We start from the raw sequence: 15,708 nt of genomic DNA, 5'->3' as shown, positions 1-15,708 counted from the left end.
GAAAAAATTGATTAGCTCCATAGATAAGTAACGTTCAATGTTTAAAACATTAGAGATTTATAAATACGTGTATGGATAATTGAGAGTCACGGAGTCAATGTTCGAGTACAAGCGATATCCTAGTTTATTGCTTCGTTTAATATTATTTGAATTAATAAATCTCCTATTCTGTATATTGCTAATTATTCATCGCGACTAATTAATTCGTACGTTTTACAGAAAATTCAATTAAATTTGCACACGACGAACAGTATTGTTAAATTTTAATGTGGTACGTAACGAAAATACATTTTGATAAAAAAAGATTATATTAGTAGTATTATTATATCTTATATAAAAGATTATATTATTAGTATATTAGATCGATAAAGACAGATAATATTATTCGATATACCGCCACTTCAAATTGATATTCATTAGTACGCGTATACAATTTTACGAGTGTTTTATAGTTGAATTGAAAGATCCTTATCCGTGTCCAGATACTTTCACCGTATCAATCCGCTCCTGTATCGATGTTACCTTTCGATATTTTTGAAATTAAGATCCACAGACGCTTTCTTTCTTATTTCGTCTATTTTTATTCGTAGCCGCGCAAACTTGGAATTTTCGCTGTTTCTCGGTAACAACTTAGACAGATTATTGTTCGCGAGTTTTGCCACTGTTCGAGAAGCTAATTAATTTCTCATTAATCAGCGTCTCGCCGCAGAGAATTACAAATTTCGTACATCTTCCACCATCGTGAAAGAGGAATGGAAGCCAGGAGAAGAGACTCGTAGCATATTCAAGTCTAGGTCAAAAATAGAGTTCACAGAAACAACAGGCGTTACAAGTAGATACAGATGCAGACGCAGACTGGCGACGTTCCATGACGGTCATTCCGATACAAACTCGACCAACTATCGATAATTGCCATGCATCATCGAAGACTAAAGATCAAAAGTTTGATAAAGTAGCTTCAAAATGAAAGAAGTTTGCCCGAGAACGAGACTCGGCCCGTTTGAAAACTCGAAATTACGAGTTTAACAAATCAACTGTCGAACCGCTCGAAATTTCATCGAAAACGAGACTTCGGTACGTTCGAAAACTCGAAACCTCTGTGCTCGTACGGGAAGAATTATACGGCGTACACTTGCCGGAGAAGTGTTTCCGCGTCAGGAAGCAGCTGGTACTTGCAAGAATACATCAGTTTCCGGCGCTGGTAAACAAGCAAGCGAATCGTCGGTATTACACGCCAGGGCGACGACGACCCGACGAATCGATGTGTGTAACCCTCGTGCACCAGCTAGCTATTCGGCTCGACATCGAATATGCATTAAAACGAGCCAGTCCACGCCGAGCGTTCAACGTTCAACGCTTGAAAACCCGAGCTGAACTTCGTCCGATTAATAATTTCCCAGTTTTATTTCGCTGTTCGGCGGGGGCTGGACCTCTATTGATGGCCAACCTTTCGTTTACAAACCATTATACGATATTTTGATTATTCAGTATATAATTGATGATACGCGGGTTGTGACCGTTTCCCGATCACGATGATCAACTACGTACGTATGTATATAGAATGTAGAGTTGCTACATCGAGATTTGAATGAAGTTTGAGCATTGTGATTAATTGTGTAATGTACCTTTTTCTTTTTTTTCTTTTTTTTTTTTTTTTTTGATCGTTCGTTTGGAAGATTAAGAGGAAATATAATAATCGATACACTGAAGTTTTACGTCTTACTATATGTACAGGATGTTCGTTATGATAGTGTCCGATATGATTTTTCAATCGTTCGTAACAAATGTGTGTGTTGAAGACGTGTTTGTACACGGCGAGCAAATTCAAGATTTGCTGTTTGATTTTGATTTCTTCAATGCAACTGCATAATCTTTTTAATTACATTGGAAATCGGCGATATTAAGATGAAAATTCAATATGACATGACATTTTACTTCACAGTATACCAAATTTGCAGCATATTCGAGTTCGAACGTACGTGTGCATACGTATGTTGCACATATGTCAAAAATGGGATTTTGCTAAGGAAATTTTGAACTCTCGTTGAGAGAACGCATATTGAAGAATATTTCTCGGTAATCGAATTTTAGTTACGCAGAAACATCTTTGTATGTACATTTTTTACAACGAATATATTTCGCCTTTTATTAACCCGAACACTTTAATCCTGTAGCATTTAACGTTCGAGAAGAAGCAAAAGCTGAGAGAATAATACGTTCGTGTGTGTGTCTAATTATAGAGATAGTTCATTCGAAGAAGCATTTGTGATAATTTGACGTAGAATTTAGAAAGCATCGATCTAATGGATCACGTACACCAAAGAAGATCTGGAGCCACTTTTTCCACGTAAATGTTTCCGCGTGTCCTCGGAAACTCTGCAACGTTCGAACATCGTTTTAATGCAAAATTATGTGCCTTTGTCAAATCGTTGTATGGCTGACGTTGTACGTGAAACCGCAATCTAAATACGTCCATTAGATCTTCGAACACGTACGCTGAAACGGGCTCCTAATTATAATTGGTCGTCGATTGATGCTTTCAGCTATTGTTCGACGATATATATACAGCAGATGCGACGCTCCGTATACACGAAGTTGTAAAAAGGAATTGAAATAAACAAACTTCTTCGATATCTCGATGAAAAACTCGGTGAAATTGAACGGCAGAGATATGCCACTCACGTAATCCTGGACACACGTAATACGTAATTGTATAATGTGAAACGAGTTAAGAGACTGGCTCGTGAAAGTGCAATCATATCGCATCGGGCCGATCGGAATTTATCATATTAAAGTTACGTTTCTGCATCTAATTCACTATAATATTATGTAATGAATTAGAATGTAACGAGGCGTTGATCCGCAGCCAGGAAATCCTGTCTGGCTTTCTTGCCTATTCGCTAGTTACACCCACCGTCAATCAAGCCGCGTGTTTCTATTTTCCACGAATTGCCTTTCGACAGATTGTTGATTGTTTATGCAGCATTCTCACGTAACGTGGAAATTTTTTCCCAACTTTATTCATTTTCCTTCCTTTTCTCTTCTTCTTTTTCTTTCTTCTTTTTTTTTTTCAAAGTCGAAGTTGATATGAAAGTCTAATCTAGCCTCTGGTTATGAGAGATTTCTGCCGAGAAGATATTGTTCGATATACAGGGTGTTTCGTTAGTTCTATAAACATCGGATATCTGTGTTATTTCAGGCAATAAATGAAAATATTATTTCGAGAATTTTGCATGTATCGTTGCAAGAGAAACGTAACACGACAGAAATAGTTTTTATAGATTTAATTTCTAGGTTTTAACGTCACTCTCGGTAAACACGAAGGCTTTGAATATTTTAAGAATATCTGTATGTATAGAGTTAGAACGCATATCAATAAAGATTCTTTCGTATTTTTCGGAAACTTCAGGAAAACTTTTTGTCTGGGAAGAGAACTTTTGCAGAAGCGTCTAATCTTCTTTTTAACCAAATTTTCTAAAATTTTATAAAAATACTAACGTGCATTTATCGTGCAATTTATTTAAAACAGCAAAATTGACTTTTTTTGCTTGTCTCTCACAACACCCTATATTTGTCGCTGAATAGTTTACAGTACTAGCATGATCACTTGGAGTAGCTTGCACAAAGACATAAAAACAATTGTAAGTTGAAAACTAGGTCAAATTCAAGGACCAACTTTTGTACAAATTTTTGCGTGTGGTATTCGTCATGAAAATCATGCTCACGATTTATGAAGCGTGTTATATTATATTATTATTCAGTCTTCAACACACACACACACAGTTTTTAGTGTACGATTAATATCAGCATAAACAGTTCACAATTCGAGTGACAGATAATCCAAAAATTTGTATCATTCTCTAAACTCACCTTCTTTACTTTCCAATCTATGGACCCGATCGATATGGATTTAACTCGAATAATACAAAATTCCAATGTTTTATAAAATAAAGAACGCGAAAGTGGACAAAGAATAAACTCGCTGCAACATTCTCAACTTATTTAGCTAACAGAATTCCCCGTACGAAAAATAAACGAGTACACGACTCTTAATTAAACTCTCCCCGAAGATTAATCTCCTGTGCGCCTCACAAAGGAACCTCTCGAAGACCGTTCAATAACTCCATCGCTAATAACTCTGAACTGAACGCGAATAACAGCCGCCAAACGTGATATTCGTTCCCGGAAGTACACGAGCCAACGTACGATGAACTAGCAGTCTCGTTGAAAAATACTGAAGTTTGCTGATTCTATGTAGCACGACCTACTTCGAGGATACAAACCGGAGATCATGAACGGAACAAGGGAGGAACGGAACGCGGATGAAGGCGCGGAAGGAAGGAGAACAGAGGGAGCTTACTTTGCTGACTGGCTTCCGAGCAAGCTTTTGAACACGGCCGCTCAAAGCGCTCTTGAATAATATATGCAAGTCACACTCTCGCGAAATTTATGTATCACGTTCCCGACGAAGGAAAATACGTCGGACCGATGTTTGCCAGGCGTATGTGTCCGAGAAAATAATAATATTTCGCTTGAGAACGATCGACGACAAAAGTCGATGAATGACGCGACACGCGCGTCCTCGTCGAAAGTTTTCAGTCGATATACATCCGTTTCTCCTCGCTCTATCGCGATACAACGTATAAGAAGAAAGCGTAGCGCAGATAGAGCTACTAACTATTTCATCGCTTATTCCAGTTCAGGATTAACTTTCCAGGGTTGGATTAACAAATTGACGAGTAACGTAAATTTTTCATCGACGAATAACACCGGACTGCATCGGGGTTCGATAAACGTCGAGTATCAGGTTCGATGATTATTCGCTGTTAAATAGACGATAAATTTCTGTGAGCGCCAATCACGGTAGATAAACCGTGAAAGAAATTGGAACATTGATCGTCCACGTTGCGATGGCAGAAGTTTTTGCGACGGCAGAAACGGAAACAGAGTAACGGATCCTCGTGTTTTCTGTTTTACAACTGTTGACGCTGGAAACAGTACGACGCTGGCCAGGTTCGGGTGCAGCGTGAGAGGACAAATAATTTACTTAACCAATGACTAATTGTAAGTTGGCCGGTTTACGAGCTTAATTCGTTGTTTGTGTCGTTCGTTCCGAATTATTTGACCATAATTTGTTTGGCACATAGCGGAGGAAATGGCTTGAATTGTTAATCGCGTCAATTTGGATTGGATCGAGTAAACGTACAGCTTCGACAATATCCTTTCTATTTGAATTTCGTTCTACGCTTGACAGTCCTTTGATCTACGAAGAGTTTCGTAGTTTTACATTTTCGCATTACGAGTGTTTTATGTGTTTCAAGATTTTTTATTCAGAATCGTAATTAATTCGTTGGACGAACGATACTTTAATATTTCTCTTCGTGTACATTAAATTATTAAATTACAGTTGTTAGTCGATCAGAAACGTCAATTATTTCGAATCTCGCGAATGGACATTTAAAATATAAATTGCCACGAAGTGAAAAGTTTGCAGCAGTCTAACGATGAAATATGAATTCCGTGGATTTCTAAAGCTTCTGCTTTCTCACAAATGCAGAAACATCGGCGATCTACTTGTAACTTAACATGTACGTGCAAATGGAATTCCAATCTACGTCCAAAGAAAATACCATAAAACTCTAAACAATGGCGATACTTTTCATCCACTTACGTAAGGTTCGCTTCTGCGGCAAATCAAAAGATACCGAAGATAAGTTTCGCCTATGAAGCGGTTGCAATCGATACATCTGGTCACGACGACGAATCGCGCAGCGTCTTATCTGCGCTCGTCGCGTTTTCTCCGTCGACTTTCACGCGGGGGAGACCCACGATGTTTGTAACTGTGTATCGCGACCGTAAATCTTTTATAGTTGGTCGTACATTCAGTTCGTAATCATACAACGTTTAACATTTCACTTACCACCCCAGGCCTCGGTAATATTCCGCGGAACAGAGGCACAATTTCTATTTCTGCTTATAAATTCCGCTCGGTCGAACCAACTTTCTCCTCACGGGAGTACCTCGAATTGATGGACGTTCAGTACGTGGCCGCGAACATCCGAGGATATTTCACTCGGCAAAACAGAGTGGAAACCCTATGGGATCGTATGGGCATTCGCGAAAAACCTTGGCCGAAAAATATATTAGCAGACCATCAACGTTTGCGTAACTTTATATTTCTATAAATATTTATGATTGCAGGAATGAAATTCTCAGTGGAAACTGTAATCGCAGAGTCATCCGATTAACAGTAATTTAAAATTCTAAAAGTAGCCCGAAATATTCCCTTCTATCAGCATCGCACCGGTTTCATGATAATTATTTGTACGTGGTATGTTTAAGTATACGTTGGTTGTTCTAGCATTAAGTTTCCCATAAATGCACGAACATCCGCGGTCAAACTTGTGAAATATAGAAAAAAATTGAACGACTCAAAGTCTTTGTTTTGTCTTCCTTGAAAGTTCGATGAAAGATAGAATTTGTTGTCCAGTAGGTTTGAGATAATGTACCTTGTATATTTAGAAATTGCTTCGAATATATTCAATTTATTATGTGCCACATGTTATCACTTAGGTATTTATATTTATGTATATTCGATCGATATAGAAATAGAAATAGAATTCTTGAGATGTATATTTCAGTGCTATAAAAGCAATGTGAATTAGTCTTTCATTCGTATTGGGTGTAGTTTATATTTAAATTTAAACAGATTTCGTATTGAATTCGAATTTAGAAATCTTCAAGTGTTTAATTTTGTATATCTAAAGATAGAGTTGATCTTAGATTAGTTTTTCTTAGAATTTCATAATATAATAGATAGAAGAAATTATTTTAAGCTATAAAATGCACTGATTCCCAATTTTTTTTAGTTAGCTATACAAAGATCGAATGCATCAATCATGCATGCATAAGGAAAGTTTATTTAATTCATTAATAGTAATTCTCATCTTTATTTGATTCTCCTATGCTTTCTCTTATATATATTACATGATACATGAATATTATTAAAATATATGAACTGACAGCGAACAAATGACCAAAAGTAACATCTACTAATTTTCTATAGAATCGACAGATGTGTGAAACGTTCAAAAGTCACATCAATTAACTCGAAACTATCTCTTCTGACTAAATGGAAAGTAACAAGTACTTTTCAAAATCTTCCTTGAAATTTCCATTGCTTACTTCCTTTCAATAAGCGAATTTATGGAAACAAAGTACCTGTTTCTTAAGAATTCAACGCTAATTATACACCTGGATAACGAAACTGAGAAAATTTTAAACTTCTGATAGGCTTGTGCATACGCATAGCACATAAAATGTAAATTTTCGGATATTTTCTAAAGTTTTTCTTTATACAGGGTGGTTGATAACTGGTGGTACAAGCGGAAAGGGGGTGATTCTACGCGAAAAAAGAAGTCGAAAATATAGAAAATATATCTTTTTTAATTTTTCTTTAACCGCACGCGTACCGAACGAAAATTCAAAGTCGATTTTCTCGAAAACAAAGCCTCGAACGAAAAATTTGTATTCTATATTTTCGACTTCTTTTTTCGCGTAGAATCACCCCCTTTCCGCTTGTACCATCAGTTACCAACCACCCTGTATATAAACTAAGAATAATGTGATCCTTTTAAACGATAAAACAGCTCCGAAACGCGCACTTAACACATACAAACTAAAATTTCATTGTAACGTTGCGTGACAATTTTAACGAAGGATAAAATCGTTCCGGATCTTCCCGTTTCCATCTCGGCAATTAAGTTACAGTCTGTCAGACATAAACGAGTGTCCGTGTATTCTTGAACGGCAGTGTACACGAGCCGAGTAAAATTCACGGTAAAAATCTCTATAAAAGCTAAAAAAAACAAAATCAACTTGCCTCTCGCAAAGAGAATCAATTCGGCTAAATCCTGCCACTTCTGTCAAATATAATCGGAGTGGGAAGGGGGAAGGGGCAAAAAGATGGAAGGAAAAAAGCATTAAAACAGCGGAAAGTACATGCAACGTAGGGAAATACGATAGCGTCGTTTCGTGTCTAATTTGCATACGTGGAACGCTCGGCCGCGATGAATCTCGTTGTTCCAAGACGGAAACGAGCTCGCTGGTAAAAAGTTTGGTACGCGGGAAAATTTATTCGTGCACGACCGTTTAAGGCGTCGTTAATACGGTACGCCTTAACGAATTCCCATGAAGAAGCACCGAAAAACTTCGGTTCACCGGTGGTGTAGTATACGTCATTACGTGCGCGGTGTGGCGCGTTCACTTCCGCCATCGTCCCTGGAAATTACAGACCATCCGGGACCGCGATAAATTACAATGTATCGGCGTGCGAACGTGTGAGAGTGTTGGCACGGCGTTCGATCGTTTAAGAATACACACACCGTTGATTAGGCAGGGTCGCCTTGACTACTGCACAGTTTTCAACACTTGAATACGTCGTGCTTACTATCTTCTTACAGCTTAAAGAGAATGAATAAATAAATAAAGCTCTGTGATAAAGCTTACAGAGAAGAGAAGAACGTAGAAGATCGTTTGCTATATTTTTTCCAAAGAAATAGTTTAAAAATTGTAGTTTGTACGTTGTCGATCGATCGAGTGAAAATTTGTATTCTTTTTTTTTTCGTGTAATTTTTGTAATCCACTGTATTTTTTCGCGTTCTTTGAAATCTTGGAAATATCTATCTTCTTGGGAAATCTAGTAAAATACAGCTTGTCTCGATGATTGCTACGTTTACCTTCCGCGAAACTTCGACTTGTCGGCTAAACATTCCTCTTTAAATCTGATAGATCGTTTCCATTTCCAATTACGTCTGATCGATATTCTGCTGTTTAATCGTAAGGTGACGATAAAGACCAGAAAATCGACGTGTGTGAAAATTCACTGCGATCTTCCTAAAGTTAGCTTTTTAAAGTTATTTTTATTTTACAATTTTTTTTAACGGCAACACACGTATGTTATCAGTATTTTCAGTGAAAACCTCCAGGGATACGGAAAAGTATTAATTATTTTTACACTGGCTGCGGAGATAATCCAAGTTTATATTTGGAAGGCTTTCCCAAAAATTATCGCGAGGATCATTTAAAATTCGTATTACTTTAAACAATTTTTCTTTCGTTTAACCATATGTGTAAATGTATTTCTATATTTTAGTAAAATTTTTATACTTTTCCTGTGTCTGTTCTGGTTTGCAAGTATAAATCACGTTTATACCAATTGCATACGTGTTACATAATTTTCTCAGTCTTGAAATAAATATCGTTACCTCCTGCGCGTTTATCTCTTTGAAATTTTAGCTGAAACGCTATTTTACTCGGATGACATACACGATATGTCACATGGTCGTCCGACATCAAAATTATTACGGATGCCCTGTGACATACCGCGCACGCCCTGGCGTACTTTTAAATAAAAGTTGTCCAAAAAGTACCTTTTTTCCTTTTTTATTCCTAGATTGATTAGTTTCGCGTATTTTTTTATTACAAATCCAAAAACGTTTCCGGAATCATCCGGAAGAGTTCCGTTCAAAATCTCCAATATCAAATGCGTTGTACGAGTTGTTTCTTAATTACAGATTTCTAAAATCGCACAATTGCAGGTTCATAAGGATAAATCAATTTTAGATTGGGTTTCAGTTCCTGCAAACCAGGACGCACTGCGTACATTCCCAGACAAATAATAAACAAAACATATTTTTACCCTTATCATACTTTATACTTGAATGTTATATAGTTGCACTTGCAATAAGAGGACGATTCGTGCTCGACAGTGATTGTCCTTCCCGTGATTGTCTTTGTCGCGGTAGAAAAATTTCGGTACCGTTCGATGGCGTTACGGGCTTCATAAAATCGCATCGGTGGCCGGAATACAGTGCCGGCGATCGGGCCCCGTTTCCAGACGCTACGATCAACTACACTGTTCCTTGCTCGGTCTCTTATACTCTTCTTGCTCCCTTTTGCACAGCGTACTTCTCCTATCCATCCTTCCCATCGTCGCTGCTTCTTCTCGCCGCCATCTTCCTTTCATCAGTCTTTCTCTCTGTCTATCGATCTCTGTCTAACCCCTGGCCACGTAACGACACGTCTTCTGGCAGGGGTTTCCAACGAGAGTCCAACGGTATATATAATGTTGCGGACTACTCCTATACGGTTCCCTGTGCACTCCCTTTGCGGACGGCCCCGTTTCGCCTTTTTCCTCTTCCTTTTTCTTTTCCTTCCCTCTTCGCTCCGCTCGTCTCGTCCGCTCGTTCTTCCTCTCGCTGTTCTCCCTAGGTCGTGTGGTGTGTTCTCTCTGTAACGGTGACGCGAGCTTTCCGTTACACGAACCACCGCGTGTGGCTGCGAGCCTCGCGCCAGCAGGAGCAGCAGGCTGTTCCCTTCCTCGGTGGCGTTCCCGACCGTCGTTGCATTATGGATGCAACGGGCCTGTTCCTCGTCCAATGGAAGAAACCAGCCCGTGCCTCGGACGAACGTGGTTCTCGTACCATCGTCGTCCTGACACGACGCCACTCTTCTTTGTACATACACTTCCAACATATTTCTTCTCCTTTTCTTCTTTAATCCTGGCCTTCCCTTATTTTAGCCTGTCTGACAGTATCCGGTATTTTCGTTGTTCCTTCTGATCTCGTATTTTTATCTTTGTTTGATCGGTGTTCCATTTTATTCGAATAGAATCGATTCGGTTCTTCGTCCTGTTCTTCCCTTCTCTTGCTCTTACCTTGTTCCGTGTTTCCTTCTATTTCGTTCTGTTGGACATTCGCTGTCTTTCTCATTCCGTCTGTTGCTACCCGTTTGTCTGTGTTCCGTTGGTTTTCGATTTTATTTGATTAGAATTAACAGTCTTCTATCCTGTCCTTTTTCATCCTCTTTGTCTATGCGACTCGTCCGTTGCTCGTATAATTGTCCTTTATTTCTCGCGTTTATCTCAAACGTCTGTATCTGGTCGATTCATCTCACTTTCTCCTAGTCCGTTTGTCCGTGCGACTTCCTTTATCTCTGTATTTCTCGCTGTTTCCCTGCGTCTATCTTCGTTTCGCCGTTGTTCGACTCTATTTGGCTAGAACCGATAGTCGCCCTTTTTTCCCCCCGTTCTTTCTCCCTGGAGTCTGTGTACGCGTGACCATTTCCATCGAGAAGCGATTCCGTTAGCTCCACGCGCTTTGTGCTCGTTTTTTGGTCGTTAGAAAGAAGGAAGGCGAGCCGTGATCTCGTCCGTTGCGCTCGAATCGGCGATGATCGCGTGGAAACTCGACATTGAGAAGCATGTTTACGAGCGATTCGACGAGGTTCGTTTGGAGAACGTATTGAATCGATGATCAGAGAATATAAGAATGTTTCTTACCTCCTTCTCTGTTGGATTACATAGATATATTTTCCAGCGAAACGAGGTTACGATATGGAGGACATGATACGACTATTGCAGTCCGAAAATAATGATATGACGTTAATGCGAGAAAATTTATTACGTTTCGTTTAACCACTCACAATTAGTCCAACTGTATCGTTAAATGTTAATGCTCGACTCCACGCTAATGACATCTTAAACAACGGATAATTAACGACGCTATCCTGCTTATGTTTAATTCATAACATTGCACGACACATTACGATCCGTAAGCTGTTTTTATGCTTCGATCGCGAATTATATGCGACCTATATGAAACAAGAATATTTTTAAGCATCTGTGTATACTTCAGATAAATGTTATCATGTGTTTTTTAAGTACTTGCAAATATTTTTACATGTTTAATTGGGAAAAATCAGAATTCTTAAGTGCTTCGAAAAATCTACAATTTATTAAACTATTTGATTCTGATAAAAAAGGGACTGTACAACAGAGCAGGAAGCTATTATATTAAATTATCGCGATACAAGCTCTAATGTCATTTCAACGATTACAATAGCCGACGCCGTTAAAACTGAATAGAATAAAAGGTAGGCGGAAATATATGAAAGATTTATCAGAATTGCTATGAAATATCAGATAAAATATTAAAATAAATGAAATAAATCATCGTGTACTCTGTGCAATTTGTTTCTCGTCATTATAGACAAAGTTTTCGTATAAATTTCTTCCTTCCAAGAAGGAATAGAGATACATTTGGCAGAACGTTTACCTAGTTTTACGGATGACGATCACGTTACATAACGTAGCTCTGTCTGCTTTGTTTTCCAGAGCAACATTACGCGGCTGCCGATTCGAACAGTTCGACGCCCGCGAAGAGTTTCGTGGCCTGTAGAGTTTGCGGTGACAAAGCGAGCGGTTATCATTACGGCGTAACCAGCTGCGAGGGCTGCAAAGTGAGTATGACAACGTATCACGTTCATAATTGTGCTTCGGTCTTGCCGAAAGTTTGGACGTTTAAACGTTAAACAATTTGGAATTCTTCGAACGCGAAAGTCATGAAATTTGAGAATTTAGGAACTCGAGCGTTAAAAGTTTCGAGGATTTAACAACATAATGATTACAAATCTTGAGGATCCGAGAATTGGAAAACCTTACAATTTGGAAATTTGAGAAACTTAAATATTCGAGAGTTTGAATACTTGGAGATTTGAATATTTGCATAGTTGGATATTTCGTAATTTGGGAACTTCTAAATTTAAAAGTTAGAAAATTTCACGCTTGAACATGAGAAAATTTCGTACTTGAAAATTCGATACTTGATAATTTGAGAATCAACGAAAGTCGAACACGAGACGATTCTAAAATGTCAAAATTCGAGAACCGTAATATCGGAGATGAAATTCGCGTAAATTTTATCGATTCGCGATAACTATCGCACGGTGATATATTGCATCGTGTACGAGAAGATACAACGCGAGAAATGCTCCTCGCGAAACTTTCTACACCGAGAAACATAATCGTATGCACTGAACTTTCCTCTATCCCGAAGTATAATTCGTATAAGATCGCCTTCGATGTATCGCTTCCTGTGGGAAAATTATCGCATTTGTAAATATTATTTCTCCTCCTCGACGTGTCTGTGCATTGCTAGTATCGACTACTTTCGATCGTTCTCCTTACCGTTCTATTCCTTTTTCTGCTATGTGTAACGCTTTTTCTCCTATTTCCATTTCTCGTTTATTCGTTTCTCTCTCTCTCTCTCTCCCTCTCTTTCTAGCTATCCCATGCCTCGTTTTTCAATTACCACTTTCGCTTATTTTCTCCCTTTCTCCGCGAATCCTCCGTTTCGGAAGAGAAGAAACACTCTCATCCTATTGCCATCGACTTTCGAACGAACTGAGAGACCAACAAATCGACACGAGGTAGCGAATTTATAGCTGACAAGATACGACGCCTATGATCGCTCGTATTTTATCGAACCTCACAAGGTGCGCATTTCTCGACGAAAGGTACTCTCGTTACATCGTGGATACGAAGATTCAGAATGGTCGATATCTTCGTGCTTCTCACGAACACCCAGTTTCTCAGTTGTCATCCGTACGTTCGACCGTTCGAAGACTCGAATATTGGAGAATTTGAAAATTTGGAAATCAAACAATTTCATCGTCCTCCTTTCAAGTGCTTTAAAACACCGAGAAACGAAGAAGTTTTCGATGGGACAAGCCAATAACTTAACGCAAATACCTCTCCATAGGCAATCGCTGTAAAAAGGATATTCCAGTGTACCTATTCCATGAAAAACGATGGAAGACCATGATCCATCGAGCAGCATTCGCAACGGGGCGTACCAATGTCGTTAAAAGCGTTGTCTCCTACGAGCCATAAATTGAGCATTGTCTAGGATCGTTATTAATCGGCCGCGTCATATATCTTCACTAACGTTTGAGTATAATTAACGTTGGCAAGATGGTCGATCGCGACTATCGAAGAGAAACGAATTGTCCCTGCATCGACGGTTTGCGAAAGAAGTCGATGATCGGGAACCCATCGGCCTCTATGGATCGTTAACGGCGCTCAAGGCGTGCCGATAATATTTCATTACGTTCGCGACCGTGCAATTCGCAATACGCGTTTTCCGCGACGAAGTTCGTGTTCTACTGATTTTTATTCCTTCCTTCCTTCTTTCTTTAACCGCTTAAAGGATAACTAACTAAAGGATAAGGATACTGGGTACGTATATGTATACTCTTCCATTCAAAAGATATTGCCATGATCGATAGATGATCCTCTTGTTGAGTTATTTACTTCAAAATATATTTCAAATTCTAATAACGTAGAAATTCTAATAATGTAAGAATACACGTCCGAAGATCATAGTAACTTTATTCGAACATTATGGTGTTTAAGAGATCGTTGCCTTATACAGGGTGGTTGGTAACTGGTGGTACAAGCGGAAAGGGGGTGATTCTACGCGAAAAAAGGAGTCGAAAATATAGAATAAAATTTTTTTTTTTTTTAATTTTTCCATCGAGACAACGATCTACAGTGAGATCCGTTATAACCGCGTACCGAGCGAAAATTCAAAGTCGATTTTCTCGAAAATAAATCACCCTCTTGTACCACCAGTTACCAACCACCCTGTATATTGGGTTGGCAACTAAGTGATTGCGGATTTTGTCATTAGGTGGTATTGACAAAATCCCAATCACTTAGTTGTCAACCCAATATTTCTCGTCATAGTTTTATCAGCTGTGTAGAACGATGAGTCTAATTACTAGGAAAATTCAATTTATTCAACGTACATAGGTTTCGGTATGGTAAGCGATAAATTAAACGATAGTGAAACTTGACATCGTAAAAATATTCAGAGATATACTGAACCACGTCAATATCCATTCGCCACGTGCGTTCCTCGGAAGAGTAGAAGTAACTATATTTTTCAAAAATTAATAAATTTGTCCCTGAAGAAATTAGGAAGATATATTACGCGTGTCTTTTATGCGATGAAAATGAAAAACGAAGGCGATTCGTTAAGCAGGAAGAATAATAGGAAACATTTCCGCGCTATTACCGTGTCGTCGTTGTTATCGTACAGATAAAGTCTGGTATTTTGTGCGATTGTTCGCGAATTCTTATTATGCGGTCATTTTTACTGCGGCTGAAGAAGGTTTTCGAGCGTTAATTTCTTAAAGATTGTTTGCACGTTTTGCCAGTGTTAGAATGTACTTTGCTTAGCGAATGGAACGTACTAATGTCAGAATACGAGTATTTTGGAAATATTTAGAGTATCCGTGGGCTTTTTTTAGAGAGTGGTTTCCAATAGACACGATGTTTTAATTGATCAGATAATCAGCTAATAATAGAAGAAAGCTGTGGACGATCTTTAAGTGCTAATCAGTGTCAATGTCACTGGGCAATCAATAATTCCAAGGTTATTCCATACTTCCTGAGTAAGTATAGCTTTGCTTCTACTGTTCTATCTTTTACTAAGAATATTTGCATTTTGTAATTTTCTAATAAGCATATTCATACCTCGTACTTTTTATCAATTTAATTATTATTTGCAATTTGTTTGCTCGGGAAAGATAACATTTGAAAAAATTACGGAAAACTGGTATTTTTCAAAATAGATTTTATCTATTTAGTTTATAGTAATTTAAAATTAACTTTCAATAATTTACAACATACAGAATTTTTGTTTTATTTACAAACACCATCATTTTCGCGAGATTTATAATACAAATTTAATCGCTTCTAAAAATTATTATCATATTTGTATCCAAAAACGAAGCTTTCTGATATAAACTGTATACTTTTGCGAAATCTATTCCGACGTTTCATCAACATTGCGGCTAGCTTAA

At 38.2% G+C, this 15,708-nt stretch overlaps 1 protein-coding gene across 2 annotated transcripts in view; it reads left to right on the top strand.

Moving 5' to 3' along the window:
* Positions 1 to 15,708, top strand: part of LOC126877330 (ecdysone-induced protein 78C) — a 140,084-nt gene that overhangs the window by 96,499 nt on the left and 27,877 nt on the right. For both annotated transcript variants that reach the window (XM_050640151.1, XM_050640142.1), the window contains exon 4: positions 12,176 to 12,300. In XM_050640151.1, the coding sequence (XP_050496108.1) occupies positions 12,176 to 12,300 (125 nt within the window). The remainder of the gene's footprint in view (positions 1 to 12,175; positions 12,301 to 15,708) is intronic.

Source organism: Bombus huntii, chromosome 2 (assembly GCF_024542735.1).
Source record: "Bombus huntii isolate Logan2020A chromosome 2, iyBomHunt1.1, whole genome shotgun sequence".
Classification (NCBI taxonomy): Eukaryota; Metazoa; Arthropoda; class Insecta; order Hymenoptera; family Apidae; genus Bombus; species Bombus huntii.
The sequence above is the reverse complement of the archived record's forward strand: the minus strand, read 5'-3'. Positions and strand labels throughout refer to the sequence as shown.